The sequence below is a fragment of the Ochotona princeps genome, chromosome 9, assembly GCF_030435755.1.
Source record: "Ochotona princeps isolate mOchPri1 chromosome 9, mOchPri1.hap1, whole genome shotgun sequence".
NCBI lineage: Eukaryota > Metazoa > Chordata > Mammalia > Lagomorpha > Ochotonidae > Ochotona > Ochotona princeps.
The window spans coordinates 8,482,329-8,498,293 of record NC_080840.1 but is presented as its reverse complement, the minus strand read 5'-3'; the positions used below and the strand labels follow the sequence as shown (position 1 = coordinate 8,498,293).

General features: G+C 42.2%; 1 protein-coding gene across 1 annotated transcript in view; it reads right to left on the bottom strand.

The window, feature by feature from the left end:
* The window catches only part of ADCY8 (adenylate cyclase 8), a 225,053-nt gene that overhangs the window by 48,264 nt on the left and 160,824 nt on the right, over positions 1 to 15,965 (bottom strand). Inside the window, exon 9 of the mRNA XM_004580732.2 lies at positions 9,326 to 9,426. Coding sequence (XP_004580789.2) covers positions 9,326 to 9,426 — 101 coding nt within the window. The remainder of the gene's footprint in view (positions 1 to 9,325; positions 9,427 to 15,965) is intronic.

Here is a 15,965-nt window from a genome sequence, read left to right as displayed (position 1 = left end):
GAGCATTGATGCCGAGAACCAGGCTTGACATTGGTTCCAAGTGGTCCAGTTTGGTTAGTGATGGCACAGAATATATTCTAGTTGAGATATCGGTGAGGAGAACGCTTCCTCATTCATTCAAGCCTCCAATATCACCCCAGACTTAGCTCTTCAAGCACCATGCCCTCTCCAAGGCTCTGTTCTATAGTAACCTGTGTTTCTGGGGCATCTCCTCTGAGTGTCAGAATATTCCTAGCAACTCAGGGACTTCTACCCCACTTCCCTCCAGAGATATATTTAACAGTTTCCTTTCTTGGTGGAGCATTCATTGCCATTATGCTATTTATCTTTGGAAATGCATCTCTTTTTCTTTAACCAGTGAACGGCCATTTGTGTCTCTATTTTTATTTTACCTAGTTTCAGCCAATAATCTGCAACAGTTATTAAAAGGTACCTTGAGAGATACGCTGGGGAATTTTATATCTGCTGTTTGTTTCATAAATTGAAGCTTATTTTTCTGGCTTTCATATCTCTCATTGTCTGATATGTTTAGTGAATGAAATTGGACTCATCTTGTCTCTTGGTGTTTCTTAGTAATCTTCCTGTCTGAATGTCCTAATCTATTATGATAAAACTAGTACAACTAATGTATTGATCTCTGACTAGGTGCTATAGGAACTTCTCAGAGCAAACCTAGGTCATCTTTTGATTTCTCTCATTCTCATTCTTCATTAGTTTTAGAGGAAGATTTAAAGCTTAAGAGGAGGACCCTTCCAGGTTTCATTCAGTTGGTGTTACAGTGCGTCTTAGTCATAATAATAATGTTTGTGAATAACATTATTTGGTGAGTCCCCCATGCTTGCAGTTATTTGTTATTGCTTCTGTGGTTTTATCATAATATTTATTCATTGACCAGGTACTCCTCCCAGATACAGAGGTGGCATCAGGATACCAGGACCAAAGATGTATGGTCTGTGTGGTTTGAGAGATCATGGTCCTGAGTAGTATGTGGAAGTACAACTGATGACCATTATATAATGTGTGACAATCTATAGGGAATTCCAGAAAATGGGGAAGGGAAGTAAGAGGGGAGGAGGTCCACAAAAGAACTAGCTTTTTTGGTTAGGCCTTAAAGGTTAGAAAGATGAGAAGTGGTCAAAGTGCTAAAGAGTGGGGAGTGTGACTGAAACATCGAATGAACAAGAAGGACCAGTGTTTTAGGAGTTTCTAAAAACTCAGGTGCCATGGGAAAGGCGTTGACAAGGAACAATGCATACTATGTCACCACCCGGTGGGTGATATGCACATGTTTCAGATGTATAATCAGAGCCTGGCCAGATTGGATAGGTGAATTTGAAAGACAATTATGGTGGGAGGTAGAGTGTACAGTGAGGTAGAAAGTGTTCAGAAGATTCAGTTAGCTGAGGCATGAGGTAAGCAGGAATGAGCACAGGGCAACAGCATTGATACTGGGAAGGGCAGGAAAAGGCATAGGGATAATCTCCCTATGCATGTATTAGCATGTATTAAAGGTGACACTAGTGCTTTTGGCATCCCACCTTGGTCAGTACGTGGAGAGCAGCTAGTCTACACAGGGGCTGACAAATTTGATTCAGGGGAATGTGAGATTAGCCCCTGGGAAATATGAAGACATTGATTGAGGCAGTGAGTAGGACAGCTGGGTTGGACAGATGTGGTTGGAGGTCTGTGAGTGGAAGAACTTGTTCAGGGAATGGCATGTATAGGCTGTGGGAGCGGACAACGTAAAAGGGAGAAGTCATAGAAGGGAACTTGAGAAATGTGAACAAGGCAGCTAGGAATAAGACATTTACAAGGAAGAGTAACCAAGAGTGTTCATTTCCTGTCCTTGGTCAAGTGACATAGAGCCAGGGAAGTGACTCCTTCCGCAGCCTCAGGTATTGTTTTGGGGGGTTTGCTCTTGTTCACTTGCACAGTTTTGATTTTATAGATCACCTTGAGAAGAACTCTCTGTGGGAGTTTTAGATACAAACAGAAGGTTTGTGTAGCATCCTGTCCCCCGAGGGCTCCAGGCAGATGGGAAACCACCCCTCCAAGCACAGGCTGTACAAGCACTGTGTGGCAACACTTCATTATTCCTGGGCACCCTGGGGAGGTAAGACAAGGAGAAGGCAGGGCATCACTTTGTCAGGCAGCCTCACGAGAGGAGGAGCCAATTCCAAGGCCAGTGTGTCTCAATAACACGAAGCACCTATGAAGAATAAGAATGCCTTATTTCAGGTGTGAAGTGGAAGCAAACTTGAGGAAGGCAATTTTGAAAGCTGCTCAGCAGGTGTCACAAAAGCTTAAGTGGTGATCACCATCAGCCAGATAAATTCTGTGGATGTCAGCCTGGTATACTAGGGGCCTCTAGAACATTTCTGGGAAATGCATATTATGAAAAGACTTGTATGAATTTCAAAATCTTCTACACCCAAACTATCTTGTTAGTTCAAAATCTCCATGAGCTTTTGAAAGTCCCCTTGTAGAGATGTACACTTCAACATGTCTATTTTCTGGTATGCTACTCTCAAATAAAAGGAGGACTCCCAGTACAACTGTTAAATACACCTTGACAATATGATGTTAAGTTTCCACCATTGTCAATACCTATAATGCCATGATGTTCTTAAATAGCAGAATGTTGGACTTGTTGCTGCTGCTGCTGTAATAACATGGTGGTGGGGAAGAAGAGAAGGTAGAGGGGGGAATTCCTATATTTACCAAATAGTATCATAGAAAATAATAATAATAAAATACAAGAAAGTCCACTTGTGCAAGGATCTTGGAAAACTGCTTTTGGTTCTCTCTCCTACCTTTCTTTTTGTCTCTGTATTCCACGCACAGGGAATATTAAATTAGACATAGTCTGCCCCAAAGAAAACACTACCTCATTTCCTTTGGACATTTCCATGACACCTTAATGCTGGTGAACAGAAGCTGCTCACTGAATACCCATATATACTTTGTGACGGGTGAGACGACTCTACGGACTCTTCTCCACATTGCCGGTGTTCTGTCTCCCTGCTGACTCAGCTTTCCTGCAGGCAGGAGTGAGCACTAAGCCAGACCAGTGTAGGATGCTAAGTGGATCTCATTCTGTGTGCAGGACAGGGTCACTGTGAAAGGTCTCTGCGTGTGCGCACACCAGATACTTGTCTTCCCTGCTTCTAGATGTACTGGGCTGATGCCAAAGCCAGGGCCTTCATCTGTGCTAAGGAGGAGGCCCGGCTATGTTTTCCTTTAAGCAAGCAAGCCCAGATCTGCTTATCCATGTGTAGAATTCAGATCATGGTTTGCATGGGGTAGACAGTTTCAAGTGATTCAGCATGCAGCCACCCAAGCCTGGCTCCCGACTTTGGATAGGCGCAGCTCCAGCCACTGTGGCCACTTGAGGAGTGAATCAACTGGCAGAAGATCTTCCTCTCTGTCTCTCCTCCTCTCTGTATATCTGACTTTCAAATCAATCAATCAATCAGTCAGTCAATCAATCAATCAATCAATCTTAAAAAAGAGAAAAGTACTAAGTCCCGGGGAATCCCTACAGCAGCTCCTGCATGCTCGCTTATTTCTGTGCCCATAAGCACTATAACCATGCATTGCAGATTTCATCTAATTATAGAGCTCCTCAGGCATCCAGTGGTTCTGGGTGTGCATTTGCATTGTTACTGCACATAGAGGCAAGGAAACCTTTCATTTCTGAAATGGAGTCTCAGAAAGAATGACAAGAGATTGGTAAGCAGCTTTGCAGAACCTTTTCTAGACATTGAATTCTAATCACTCCCTGCCGTCAGCCTTTAGAGCAGAGTTTGGGATGGCGTCATGTTTTGACATTTACTGGGGAGGCAGGGAATAGTGAGCAGCCACCTCTAGTGGTTTGTGGTGCACTGAAACACAGAAACTCCTATCACAGTGAACCATGACATGTTTAAGACATGTTAGAATATGCAAAGAGCTTTCGATCATTGCTGCAACTCTTGGAGACACACATTCTTAGCTCTTCTCATAGATCAAAAGCTATGGCACAAAAAGGGAAAGGGGACCAGAATTTACTAAAATTAACATGACTTTCTTCCTGCAATAGTGTAAGTGTGCATTGTTCTTGCTTTACAGATGAGGAAACTGAGGTGTCCGAGTGATTAAATAGTCACATATGTCTGGTCAGATGAGCAGAAAATGGTAAGACCCAGGAACTCTTTTTATCCTTCTACCTTCCTTTCTTGCTCACTGCTCACCCATCTCACTCCTCTCCACTCACTTCTGTCTGTCTCTCTGTTACATTGTAGATATATTACCCTGTAATCACAAAAGCTTTTTTTTAAGGGTATTTTTTTCCTCAGTTTACCCTCCTGAGAGAGGAAAGTGTGCCCACACATGGAAGAGCACTGTATGCTTTCTCTGTAGGGTTCACCAACTTGCTGTGGGGATTGAGGGTTATCTGTGGTCCTGAATAGAGATGGCCTCATCTGCTTAAGAAACATGAAGGAGAGGCATCCACCACCTGTCTCTTGTCAACTAGAAACAAAACGAATTGGCGAGGGAACCAGCACATACATATCTCAGCTGAATGAGCCTCCCAACTCCCACAAGTGGATTTGTTAGTCCAAGTCCAGCTTTGAAATTTCATTGCTTGCCAGGTTCCTCCTCAGTAAGGAGGCAAGGCAGGGGCCCTGGATGTGTTTCGGTTCCAGGCTTCAGCTTGAACCCAGGAATCAGGGAACTCTTCTGGCTGGTTGCTGGGTAAAATTCCAGGTCTCTCTCTCAACCCAAGAATCCAGGTGTTGGCTGCCCCCGAGCCCCCACCTCTGCCATTTGTGCCATCTGGAAAAGGAAGCTGCCAAGGCAAGCAGGGCAAATGAGGCCCACAGCCCACAGAGGGCAATGACTACTTCAGTCCAGTGCCAAGTCCGGGCCCACAGGGTCATTTTGGGATCCTCCCACTGCCTCACTGCCCACAACCAATTGGTCTCAGAATTGTCAGCTTCTGCCCTAAACACCTAGCAAATTCTTCTCCTATCTCCTCTAGTGGCACTCTCCATTGGTGTTCTGCAACTGTTCTTACTGCTCTCCACTCCAGACCTCACTCTCTCCTACCCATGATCCAGTGTGCTCCTTCTAAACACTGAGTGAATTTTACTGCCTCTATCACCTCCTCTTGGAAGCCCACACTGATCACTTTATCCTTCCTCCGTGCACATATCCTACCCCATCTTGCTCTTTATCACAATCCATTGTACTATGTCTCAGCTGTCAGGTGCTTGCCTTTTATCCTGTAAACTTCCTGGAGGACCCTTGCTGGACCAGCATAGACAGGCACATAGCAGATGCTTAAAGAAGTTTGCTGAGAAGGGCAACACCGGAAGTTCCCAACTGTTTGGTTATCACATTCTCACAGAGAGAATTGCAGAGGAGATCCAGAAAGGTTCAGTGAGTCTGACCAGCCTCACAGTTCATCCTCCGAGATAGCTTTCCTAGAACATCATAGTCTCTTGGATGGTCAGAAAACGCATTCTCAGCTGGTGTTCCCCTGTGCCCTTCTCTGATGTTTTCACTGCATTAGCGATACATCTCCACACAGATAGCATATATGTGTTACATATGGACCTGCATATGTAAATGTCTACTCCTAAGAACTTTTTTTTCCAAATTGTAAAACAAAACACCAAGAAAATCACACAAAAGTGCAGCTTCTAGTCAACACCCTTGAGTTCCTGAAGCAGACCTTTGCAGGACACATCCAAAGCTCACCTTGAGCTATGTTGTAATTCCAGTCCTTTCTTCCAACTCCTATTAATCACTTCCCATTTCTTGACAGTTTTACCATCTGTTCTTGGACCTTATAGTTTATTGCCTAGTTTTAAAAATTTTGAATTTAATTTCTTTAAGTTTTAAAAGTTCTATAAACTCCCTATCTCACTATTTTCTTTGCACCTTATTTATTGAAGAATATGAGCCTTTGTCTTACAGCATTTGTCACTGTGTTTCACTGATGTGCCCTGGCTCAGCACTCTCTATCTTGTGCAGTTCCTGCCAAATGGAATCTGGGTTCAAATCCTTTGTCAGATTTAGACTTAATCCCTCCCCTGTTCTTCCATTAAGAGCTGTGGGTGTCTGAGTTTTTGTGCTGAAGTTACTTTTATGTTCAACTCCCACGTCCATAATTATAGGGTAGGGTGGGAAGTTGCAAAATAGTGATATTTTAATTTTATAATATCATTAATCACTAGTGATCTGAATACTTTTAAGATGTTTCTTCTCAAGATATAGGTCATATGGGAAGCATAAAAATTGTTTCATTTTTTCACTGATCACCAAGAAAATATAAACAATTCATTATCACATACCCCAAATTTTCTGATTAAAAAAATCACTGTAAGCTCATGACATTTACTAGGTATTGATTGAATGTGTTAATAATTATCTACACTGATGGTCAAATCCTCCATCTTTGGACATTGAAGAATATCCATCTTTGAACAGTTCTAAACATGGCTTCCTCTATCTCTCCAACTCTGAGTTTCAAATTAGTAAATAACTGTTTAAACAATCACCATCTGACATCTTAGTATGCTCATAGATACTGGTTGGGCATTCTTTCCAGGTCCCTCCACACCTAATACCTCCGATCCAGGATTCCACCTTCTGTTGGCTTGGTATGCCTCGTTAGGCTCCCCTGACAGTGGCCATTACTCAGACTTGCCTTGTTTTAGATGAGCTTGGCAGTTCTGGGGAATACTGTCCAGGTCTTTATACTCTGCCTCTTACTGGGGATTTATCTGAAGTTTTCCACATGACTCTCGTTTGTGGGTTTGAGGAGCAAGACTGCCAAGCCTGTATACCACTCTCAGTACCTCCAGCAATACAGCCATCTCTGTGTGAAGCTTCATCACCTTGCTGGGTAGTGTTTGTCAGATTTCCCCACGTTGTACCCTCTGCCTGTACTGTACTCATTGTAAACCAACAATTTTAAATCCAACACACAATTATGGAGTGGGAGTTTTTTTAGAAAACTCCTTTTGCAGAATGTATTACCTACATAAATTATTCGTGCTTGTTTTGCATGGGGGATTTAACAATAACGTATCATGACTGATAAGTGATTTATCAATACATATTTATGTCAGTTTGAGCCTGAGGATATTCATTTTGTATTTTGGACTCCAGCCTAATCCTGCATTATTCATTCTGAGCCTATTTTGACCTTCAGAGCTCTGTCAGTTGGCTCCTGTGTCCCCTTTCGTATTTCCATGACTGTGGTGTGTGTGCCTGAGTGTGCGTGAGTGAGAGTGTGTGTGTGTGTTTTCAGCATGTTCTTCTAGTTCTAGTGCTACGTAGTCTTTCTTGGTCTATTCACTTTCAATCTCTGGGTTTTTCTTTTTACAGTAACCTTTTGGTAGACAAGATAGGGTGATTGGGTCTTCTTAATCTACTCTGGCAACCTCTATGTTTTAAGTGATGTACATAGACCATTATTACAAGGGGGTGATTATTTTTATAGTTAGGCTTGTATGGTCATTTTTGTAATTACTTTTATTAAATATAATTAATATATCATTTGTTTCATTCCATTTTGCATGTTCTGTGATTCCAATTGAACATTTTTACAAGACTTAGTTTTCCATCTTAATATACCATTTATATTTCCTTAAATTTCATTCCTTGCAAGGGTGGTTCCTAGGAAGGCTATTTGGGTGATCCGTCTAGGTAGTTCATAGTTTCTTGATGGTTCCAGTGCTTCAGCTCTTACACAGAATTTGTATTCAACTCCTATTGTATTGGACAAATCACTTGCCATTTTGAGTTGTTTTCTCAATTTGGTTACACAGAGTATTTCAGTGAATGCCTGTTAATCCTTTTGGAGCAAAGTGGTCGATGCCCAGTACTTCTTTCTTCATCCTCCCACATTGATACTGGTACCTAAATCTTGGTGAATTTGGGAACTGTCATTACCCAGGTTGATTTAGAATACATGATATTTACCTCATCACCTGCTTTTGCTATATGTACAAAGGATCTTCTAAAAGTTCATGGACAAATATATTACAAAAACTTTGCATTGATTTCAAAACCCCTTTGTTAGAGTTGTTTTCTAAACGAAACTTCTATTCTAATGCCTTTGTTCCGCGTCACTCAATATGAAGTCTTTCCTGCAAATATTTTCTTGAGCCACTCAATCAGAATGAAACACTGATTGTGATTCAAAACAAACAAACAAACAAACAAACAAAAACAAGCAATAAAAAATGGTTAAGTAGTTAAAAGCAAAGACCTTGTCCCTGAGTTCAAATCCCAGCTCCAATGTTTTACAGATGCGTACCTGGGATTAATTCTCATTTTCCAAAATAGGAATTAGAAATGCTGCCACACGTATTGGTTATCTTTGAGGTTTTGCTGAGAAAATGCAGGAGAAGGATTTAGCATTTTTCTGGCATGTAGTAAATCCTCAGTAATAGAGTTACCGTTAATGTCTCCTTTTCCTTGTAAATTATGCATTAGTGGTTATAGATCTCCTTTTGCAAAATTGCACCATCCTCAGGGGTTATCATATGATAGATATTTGTCTACAACAAACACTTCTGTCTCTTAAAAATACTTTAAAAATTATTTAGTTTTAACCACATAGATAAGTTTAGGAAGAAGTTAGTTTAAATGAGAAGAGTACCAGAATCAAGCTTGCAGCATAGGAGAGAGGAAAAAGGATGGTTACTCGACTAATCCAAAATGAGGCTGTGTAGTTAGGTTTCTTGACCTGTCACCTGTCATCCAGGCTGCAACATCTTTCTATTGTGAGAACTCAGGCAAGTTATTTTATTATTCTGAGCACCCTTCCCTCTTTAATTGCAGATAATCACTGTATCTAGTGTTAGCATGAGGATTCGTGAGTTACTGTATGCAAAATATTTGAAACACTGGTCCACCTACAGATGTTTGCACTAGTATTAAAATGCCACTTTTGCTGACTCGAGAAGCTATAATGTTCTATCTATGAATAACTCATATTAGCAAGTAAATAGTGATTGCAGCTTTAACTCTTTCTATGTTTGTGCATGCCATGTCCAATGAAAGTGAGGATGATTCTGATTTTTGCAGTCATTTTTTTTTGTTATGACTGGGAAGAAGACTCTTGTTTTGGCAGACTAGTGAGATTATTATGCAGAAAAAGACAATCAGAATAAACATTGATACTGTCAAACATTTTGGTACGAATCCTGGATCTTTTCATTGTAAATTGTAATTCTTTGCTCTTAAAAGTTTGCGTTGCTGGCTACAGGAGCACAATACAATCTCATAGACATTGCCCCTGATAACTTAGTCCTTTCATATTTACCTTGAAGAAGGAAGTAAACTTTGTATTGCCGTGATAAATAGAAGAACAATAAATGCACAGACCAAGTTTGACTTGAATACTTCATCCCTCATTTGAGAATACTGCAATTAAAAAGAGAGAGAATGAATTACTTTGCAGCAGAATTGAGCTTTTAGAGGAGTTAGAGTTGAGAAGTGTTTGGGGTTAGGTAAAACAGTAAGGAAAAACACAGCAATTAAATCTTAAAAGAGACAGAGAAACAAACAGGGATTCACATCCTATCAAGCCTTCACAGAATATTATGTCCACCTCTCCACTAACCTTTCAGTGAGAACCCAGAGGCAAACACAACTTTGTTCAAAGTGAAGGGTTTGGGAGGGAAGCTTTGCACGAGCTTACAAGTTCTTCACCACACTTTGAATTAATGTCATTTTTTAAAGAGCAGAAGAGCACACGGTTAGCAAAGCGCACCCACGTGGCTCTGCATGAACTCATGTATCTTAAGGATTTTGTTTAAATTAGAGGTCTGAGGAACTATTTGACCAGGAATCCTTCTGCCTCTTTCATTTTTTTTTTAGTAATAACAATCAAAAATGAATTCACAGAATCTTAAAATAGAAAATAGCCTAAGACATACCAACTTAGTGTAGCCCTTTCATTTCACAGAAGAGAAACCAAGACTGATAGACCAATATGCTCAATGCCATTCTGTCAGCCCTGAGGAATGGTAGTGATTTCATTCTGATTACTTGGAGTACTTAGTAATTTCATTGTCCAGCCTAAAAGCTTCTGGAAGGTTAGCAACGAATGTGAATTTGCCTTACTCCTGCCTCGTCTCCTGAACCATCTTGGAGTCATTAAGCTGAGGATTAATCTACTTCTTTCAGAAGGAAGGAAGGATATTTTAAAACAGTAAATGACCTTAGAATTAGCCCCATCCAAACCTTTCATTTTACCTTAATGCCAGAGAACTCTAGTAACTTGATGTAGATCATAAAGGGTACAGATAATTTGTCAGAGGAAGGGGTGGAGTAAGTAGGGAGGCAACAACTGGCTTTGGAACTTTCCAATCCTGGATTTGATTTTCACTAAATATATAGGATGCTGGTCCATTCTCACATTTTAAGCTTTATGTTCACAATATTGGACAAGGTTTCAGTTAGGTCAAAGAAATAGAAAAAATAGTCACATTTGTTGGACACGGTGATTGGAATCAATATTCACATATTCTTTATTTTGTTGCTGATTTTTTGGTGGGATCTCATTTGAGACTGTGATTTACTGCTTGGCACCATAGCTAAGGTCTGCAGAGTCCTCTTGGAGCCAATGGATTTCATGGGCAAATGAACTGCAGTGCTGCTCAGATACTGCATACTCACTGTCTTTTCGGGGTGTGTTTTCTACTCCCTGATATTGAGGCTCACAATATGGTTGCAATCTGGAGGAGAACGAGGAATGTACCCTGAAGAATGACTAGGCCATCCCTACTTTGATAAAGCCACAGAAAATTTATGTTATTAAGTTAGCAATAGTGCTGCATAAGGACACTACACAATCACAGAGAACCACAAGTGTCCAACAGAAAATAGTCACAAAGCAGTACGTTCAAAGAAGTATATGCCTAAGGGACCGGCGTGATGATTCAATTGGCTAAACCTCCCCTTGCAAGTGCTGGTATCCCATATGGGTGCTTGTTCAAGTCCCAGATATTTCACTTCTCATCCAGCTCCCTGATTGCAGCCTAGGAAAGCAGTGGAGGACAGCTCAAAGTCTTGGGACCCTGCACCCATGTGGGAGTCCCAGAAGCAATCTCTTGGCTGCTGGTCTTGGCTTCAAATTGTCTCAGTTTTGGCTGTTGTGGCCATTTGGGGGTGTGAACCAGAGCTGGAAGATCTTTCTCTCTGTCTCTCTGTAAAGATGCCTTTTCAATAAAAGTAAATAAATATTAAAAAAGTAGTAATACATGCCTGAATGCCTTCTAACAATCAATTGAACAAAATTTAATTATTCTTTTCTGACTGAGTCATCAATTTCAATCTGCTTGATTATTTGGATTTGGTGATGTAAGTTAAAAAATATGTTAACCAATAGCAACAATTTTTAGTTGTATTTCATTTTTCTCATTACGTTGTTGGCACCATATGTCACTGCCACTGTCATTTTCACATCCTCTTAGAGCTGTAAGAGAGTATCACCTCCCAACTCTGGGACCCTTTCTGTAATATATCTGTTATCATCTCAAGTGTTTGTTGATTATTTTTCTCTGTTTTGTCTGGAGGAGTGAGTTTCTCCTCTGTAGGCCTGGCCAGAGCATCCTAGGGTGCTAAATACTCATGGCTGCTCCCAGTGCCTGAGTCAGAGATGTCACTTCTGCACAGGCCCTTTCCATCCCTAGCAAGTCCTCATCCTGAAGAGGCTTCCTTTCCACAGACCCTAAAGCTCTATGGCCCCTGCAGATACTGATCCTCTGGAACTCCTTTCCTGAGTATTTCTTGCTGATGGTTTAAAACAAATATAATTCTTATTTCACCAGATTTAAATTGCATATGGGCCGATGTTTTTCCTTTTCTCCAGATGCCAAGCTAGGTGTAGAGAACGGAAGCTTAGCCTCCAGGTCTGCTACTCTTTCACTACGAACAACTCTAAATTTTTTTTACAGAATTATAATGTACATGGCTTTACTATCTGCTCTTTTTATTATTATTTTTTTAATAATCTTACTTAGTTGATTAGGGTATAAAGGGTCAGGGGCTACAGGGTGAAAGTGGGTAATACCATGTTTTCCACACTAGTATTATCATTTTCCCCTGTATCTGGGGTTAGGGGAGTAACAAAAGGAAAAGTCCCACCCAACCTCCCACCCATCCCAGATCCCCAATGGGAGGCGCACTCTGAGGGTCCTGCTCAAATAGTTTTGATAGTTCATCAGTTCTGGATTGCTGCCTATCTCTCAGTTCCAATCACAGTGAAACCAATTCAGAGTCCACTGGCTGACATAGTTTCTTCATGGTTGGGGTTCTAAGATCAGCAGTTCAGTTGGAGGGATCTCCAAAGAAACTTCATCTGGGATGATCCCAGACCTGATTCTTGCATGAGTTTGCTAGTACAGAGTCCAACACCGTCCGTCACACCAATCAGCTTATGCACGTGCTAGTCGTTGCAATTGCTGAGTCCGTTCTGTTTCCGGCCCTGTCTTCCTCGTGAACCAACGGGTGTTGTAGTCCAGCTCGATCCTACCCACTTCATACTCGGTCCTCACGCAAACAAGTGGGAGTTGCAGCCTAGTTGGGGCGACTGCCCACAACCCCCACCAGTTCTGCCCCCTACCCTGGTTCCCATGCTTGCCAGTATGTACCACAGGCTTGTCCAGTCTGTCCCACATTCCATTTAGCTCTCGCACATGTCAATGGGCATTGAAACCTAGTTCAACCCAACCAACCTACTATCCAGCCCATACACCTACTGGCAAGTGCCTTTCTGTCTAGTCACCCTTGCCCCTGTCCTGGTTTTTGTGCTGTCCAGTGGGAGTGGTAACCCAAGAGGGAGGTGTCCACTATTTCCCTTCTAGGCCACACCGACTTCCAGATTATGCACTCTCCAGGTAGTTCTGGCATTTGACTTGACAGAATTAGCTCCCAGTGCCAGCCTCTGCTGGCTAATGCTGTGGCAAAGCCCAACAAACCCTCACCCACTCTAACTTTTGCTTGCACCAATCAGAACAGTCAGCCCACCATGGCCCTTCCCTTATCTAGCTCACACGAGGCCCACAGGTGTTATTCCCCTGCCTAGTCTGATCTGCCCCCATCCTGACTCACGCTTTCCAATGGAAGTAGTTGTCCAGTAGAGGAGCCCACATTCCCCTGACAGCTTTGCCTCCTTCTCCTGATTATCACATGTGCTGTTTGGGCACTACAACCACATCTGGTATGTCTCACCTTAGTCATGTGCAGGCCAGTGGCTGCTCTGACTCAGCTTGGCAGAGCCCCTTAGATGCTGTGGCTTAGCATCCCTATCTCACGCAGATCAGTAGGTGCAAGGACCTATTTGGCATGATCTGTGCTCCAACCTGATTTCTGTTGTTTCTTATGAGTTAAGGTTTGTTCAGCCCTGCCCATTCTGCCCCTGTCCAGTGGCAGCCTGGTCCACCCCACATCCTGTTTTGGGATGCATATTCAGGTGCTGCTGCCTTGACCTGCCCTGACTGTTGTGGGTTCCTATACCTGTGAGTGATGGCAGGTGGAATGGTCAACCTAGCTTAGTCCGTCATAACCCCAGCTTGTGCGCTAACCAGGGGGACTTGTATTTCCACAGGGTTGGGCCCATACAACCCCATAGAGTCTACTCCCAGACCAAGTTCTCTTGCGTGCTGGATAGTGTCTTGACCCTGCCAAATGTGACCACTCCACCATTCCACCACACAGTCGGGTAATGGTACCCAACACTGCCAAAGAGGCCCCCATCCATAGCTTTGGTGTGGACTGGTGTGTAGTGATCAGTGATGCTCTATGGTACCAGCCCATCTCTGGATTCCTAACTGGGGTGGTGAATCTGTCTAACCCAAATTATCTTCTGGATACTTCCCTCCAAACCACTAGGTCTCAGTCCCCAAGCATGCCTGAAACTTTATAACCCTGTCACTGGGAATCACCCATAATTCACTTCTCACCTACCCTAAAACTGGCCTTAGTTATGGGTGTCCCCAGGAAGCAGCTACATATCTTAAAAACCCCAGTGTTCGCCGCTGGGCGGCCAGCAGGCAAAGCCTGGCACCACTTGGTGCACTGGCCCAAAGCCAAGGACTCTTTGGCTGCCTTTCGGCAGTGTCTTTGGTGTGAGTCCCCAACTTTGGGTCCGACCCGGTAGGGGCACCACCCACAGCTGCCACACTGCAGGGAGCTGCACTTGCACCCAACCCCAAGGCCCGAACCTCTCCCAAACTCGCCCAGTCGCAAGATCTTAGCGGCAGAGCAGAGCTAGGAATTTTAACCCAGTTCCCAAGTTCTCTCATGGTGGACTTACCCTGAGGAAAGAGCTCTCTTGGGTCCTTGAGGAGGTCAAGGACTCGTTCACTGCCTTATGGCAGTGTCTTTGGCGTGAGTTCCTAGCATTGGGTCCGACCTGGCAGGGGCACCCCCCACAGCCGCCCCACTGCAGGGAGCTGCACTTACCCCCAATCCCAAGGCCCGAACCCAAACAACTCTAAATTTTGAAATCTCACCTCTTTTTCTAGTGTCCAAATGGCTGTGAATGCAAGCCATCACTTTGCAATACTAAAACATCTTATTATTTCTGTTTGATGCCAATCAAATATAAAATACAAGGCTTCAGAATGAAATGTCTTGTTACCTTGAATATGTAAGGAGAACAGTGCATGAAAAGAACATTCCTAACTGAGTCAGGTTGAGAGATTACTGAGATTGAGCGATTCGTTTAACTTCTTCTTGGATTTTGAAAGTCTGAAAACTCTGGTTCAGAGTTATATCTAATTAGTTGCGTGCATACTCCTGTCTGCCAAAGGTATATCCTGCTTGTCTTGTGTTTGTTCTGGCCTCACTCAGCATGGTTTAAGCTATAGCTAGTCTACTGGGATTTGAATCTCAGTTTCAACGCTTACTAGCTATGCAATTTTGGATAGATTTATTAATCTTTCTGCATCTCAGGCTCCTTACCTAGACAATGGTTACAATAACTATTTCATAAAGGTTGCCGAGAGGATGAAACTAATATATAATATATGTCAAGTGCTTCTAGTAATATCTTGCACATAATAACCCTACAAGAGTTTCTGACTACTATTCAATTAATTACACTTTATTTTATTTTTAAGCCTTCACCTTTACGAAGCCTAAACATTAAGTGTTGTATCCTGGAACGTTATTCTCCATAGATGCTATTAGAATTGTATTTATGAAGCATGAGAATCTGTTCTCTTTATATTAATACAAAGTAAACAAATACAGACATTAATAAAACGAAGCCTTAAAAAGGGGAAAGTATTTTTTTCTTGAATTTATCAAGTATCTTGAAAATGTTGATGCTTGGAATGCTGCTTTATAAACAGCTTTTGCAAAGGAATTACGACCTCCTCTGTGGTCTTTGGACTTGGAAAAAACCCCATTCTCATCTGTCCCCTTGTATCACTGGGTAAAACTACAAGAATTTTTGCAAGACTTCCAGACCATCCTGCCCAAATCTTCCATCCTTCCTGATTGGTGTACTACCACCCACCACTGCGAGGTCACTACAGTGTGACTATGCCTGTATTTGTTGTCTCCAAACTCAAAGTTGTTGATGCTGGTGACAATGATCAATGAAGTGTCAGAACTGTTCCAATGACTGATCTCTGTAACCTTTCGTTTAAATGTTATAATTCTGTCATTCTATACTGTGCCATTACGGGTGACATTGGTGTTTCTGCCTAAAAACGTGGGCTCTGTGAGAATGGCACTAGTTAATTGGTCAAATAAAAGATACAAGTGAAATAACCTTTGAAATCAACTTCCACGAGGATAGCAAAAATCACAGTGATTTTACGAGGTAACACGAAAAATAGAAAGGAGTCTCACTGATCTGCTATTGGAACAAATCATGGATTTTTGCTCCAAGTCTCTTTGCGACATGACCTTCGTATCTGAGGGAGGGAGCTAAATACTCTTACTGT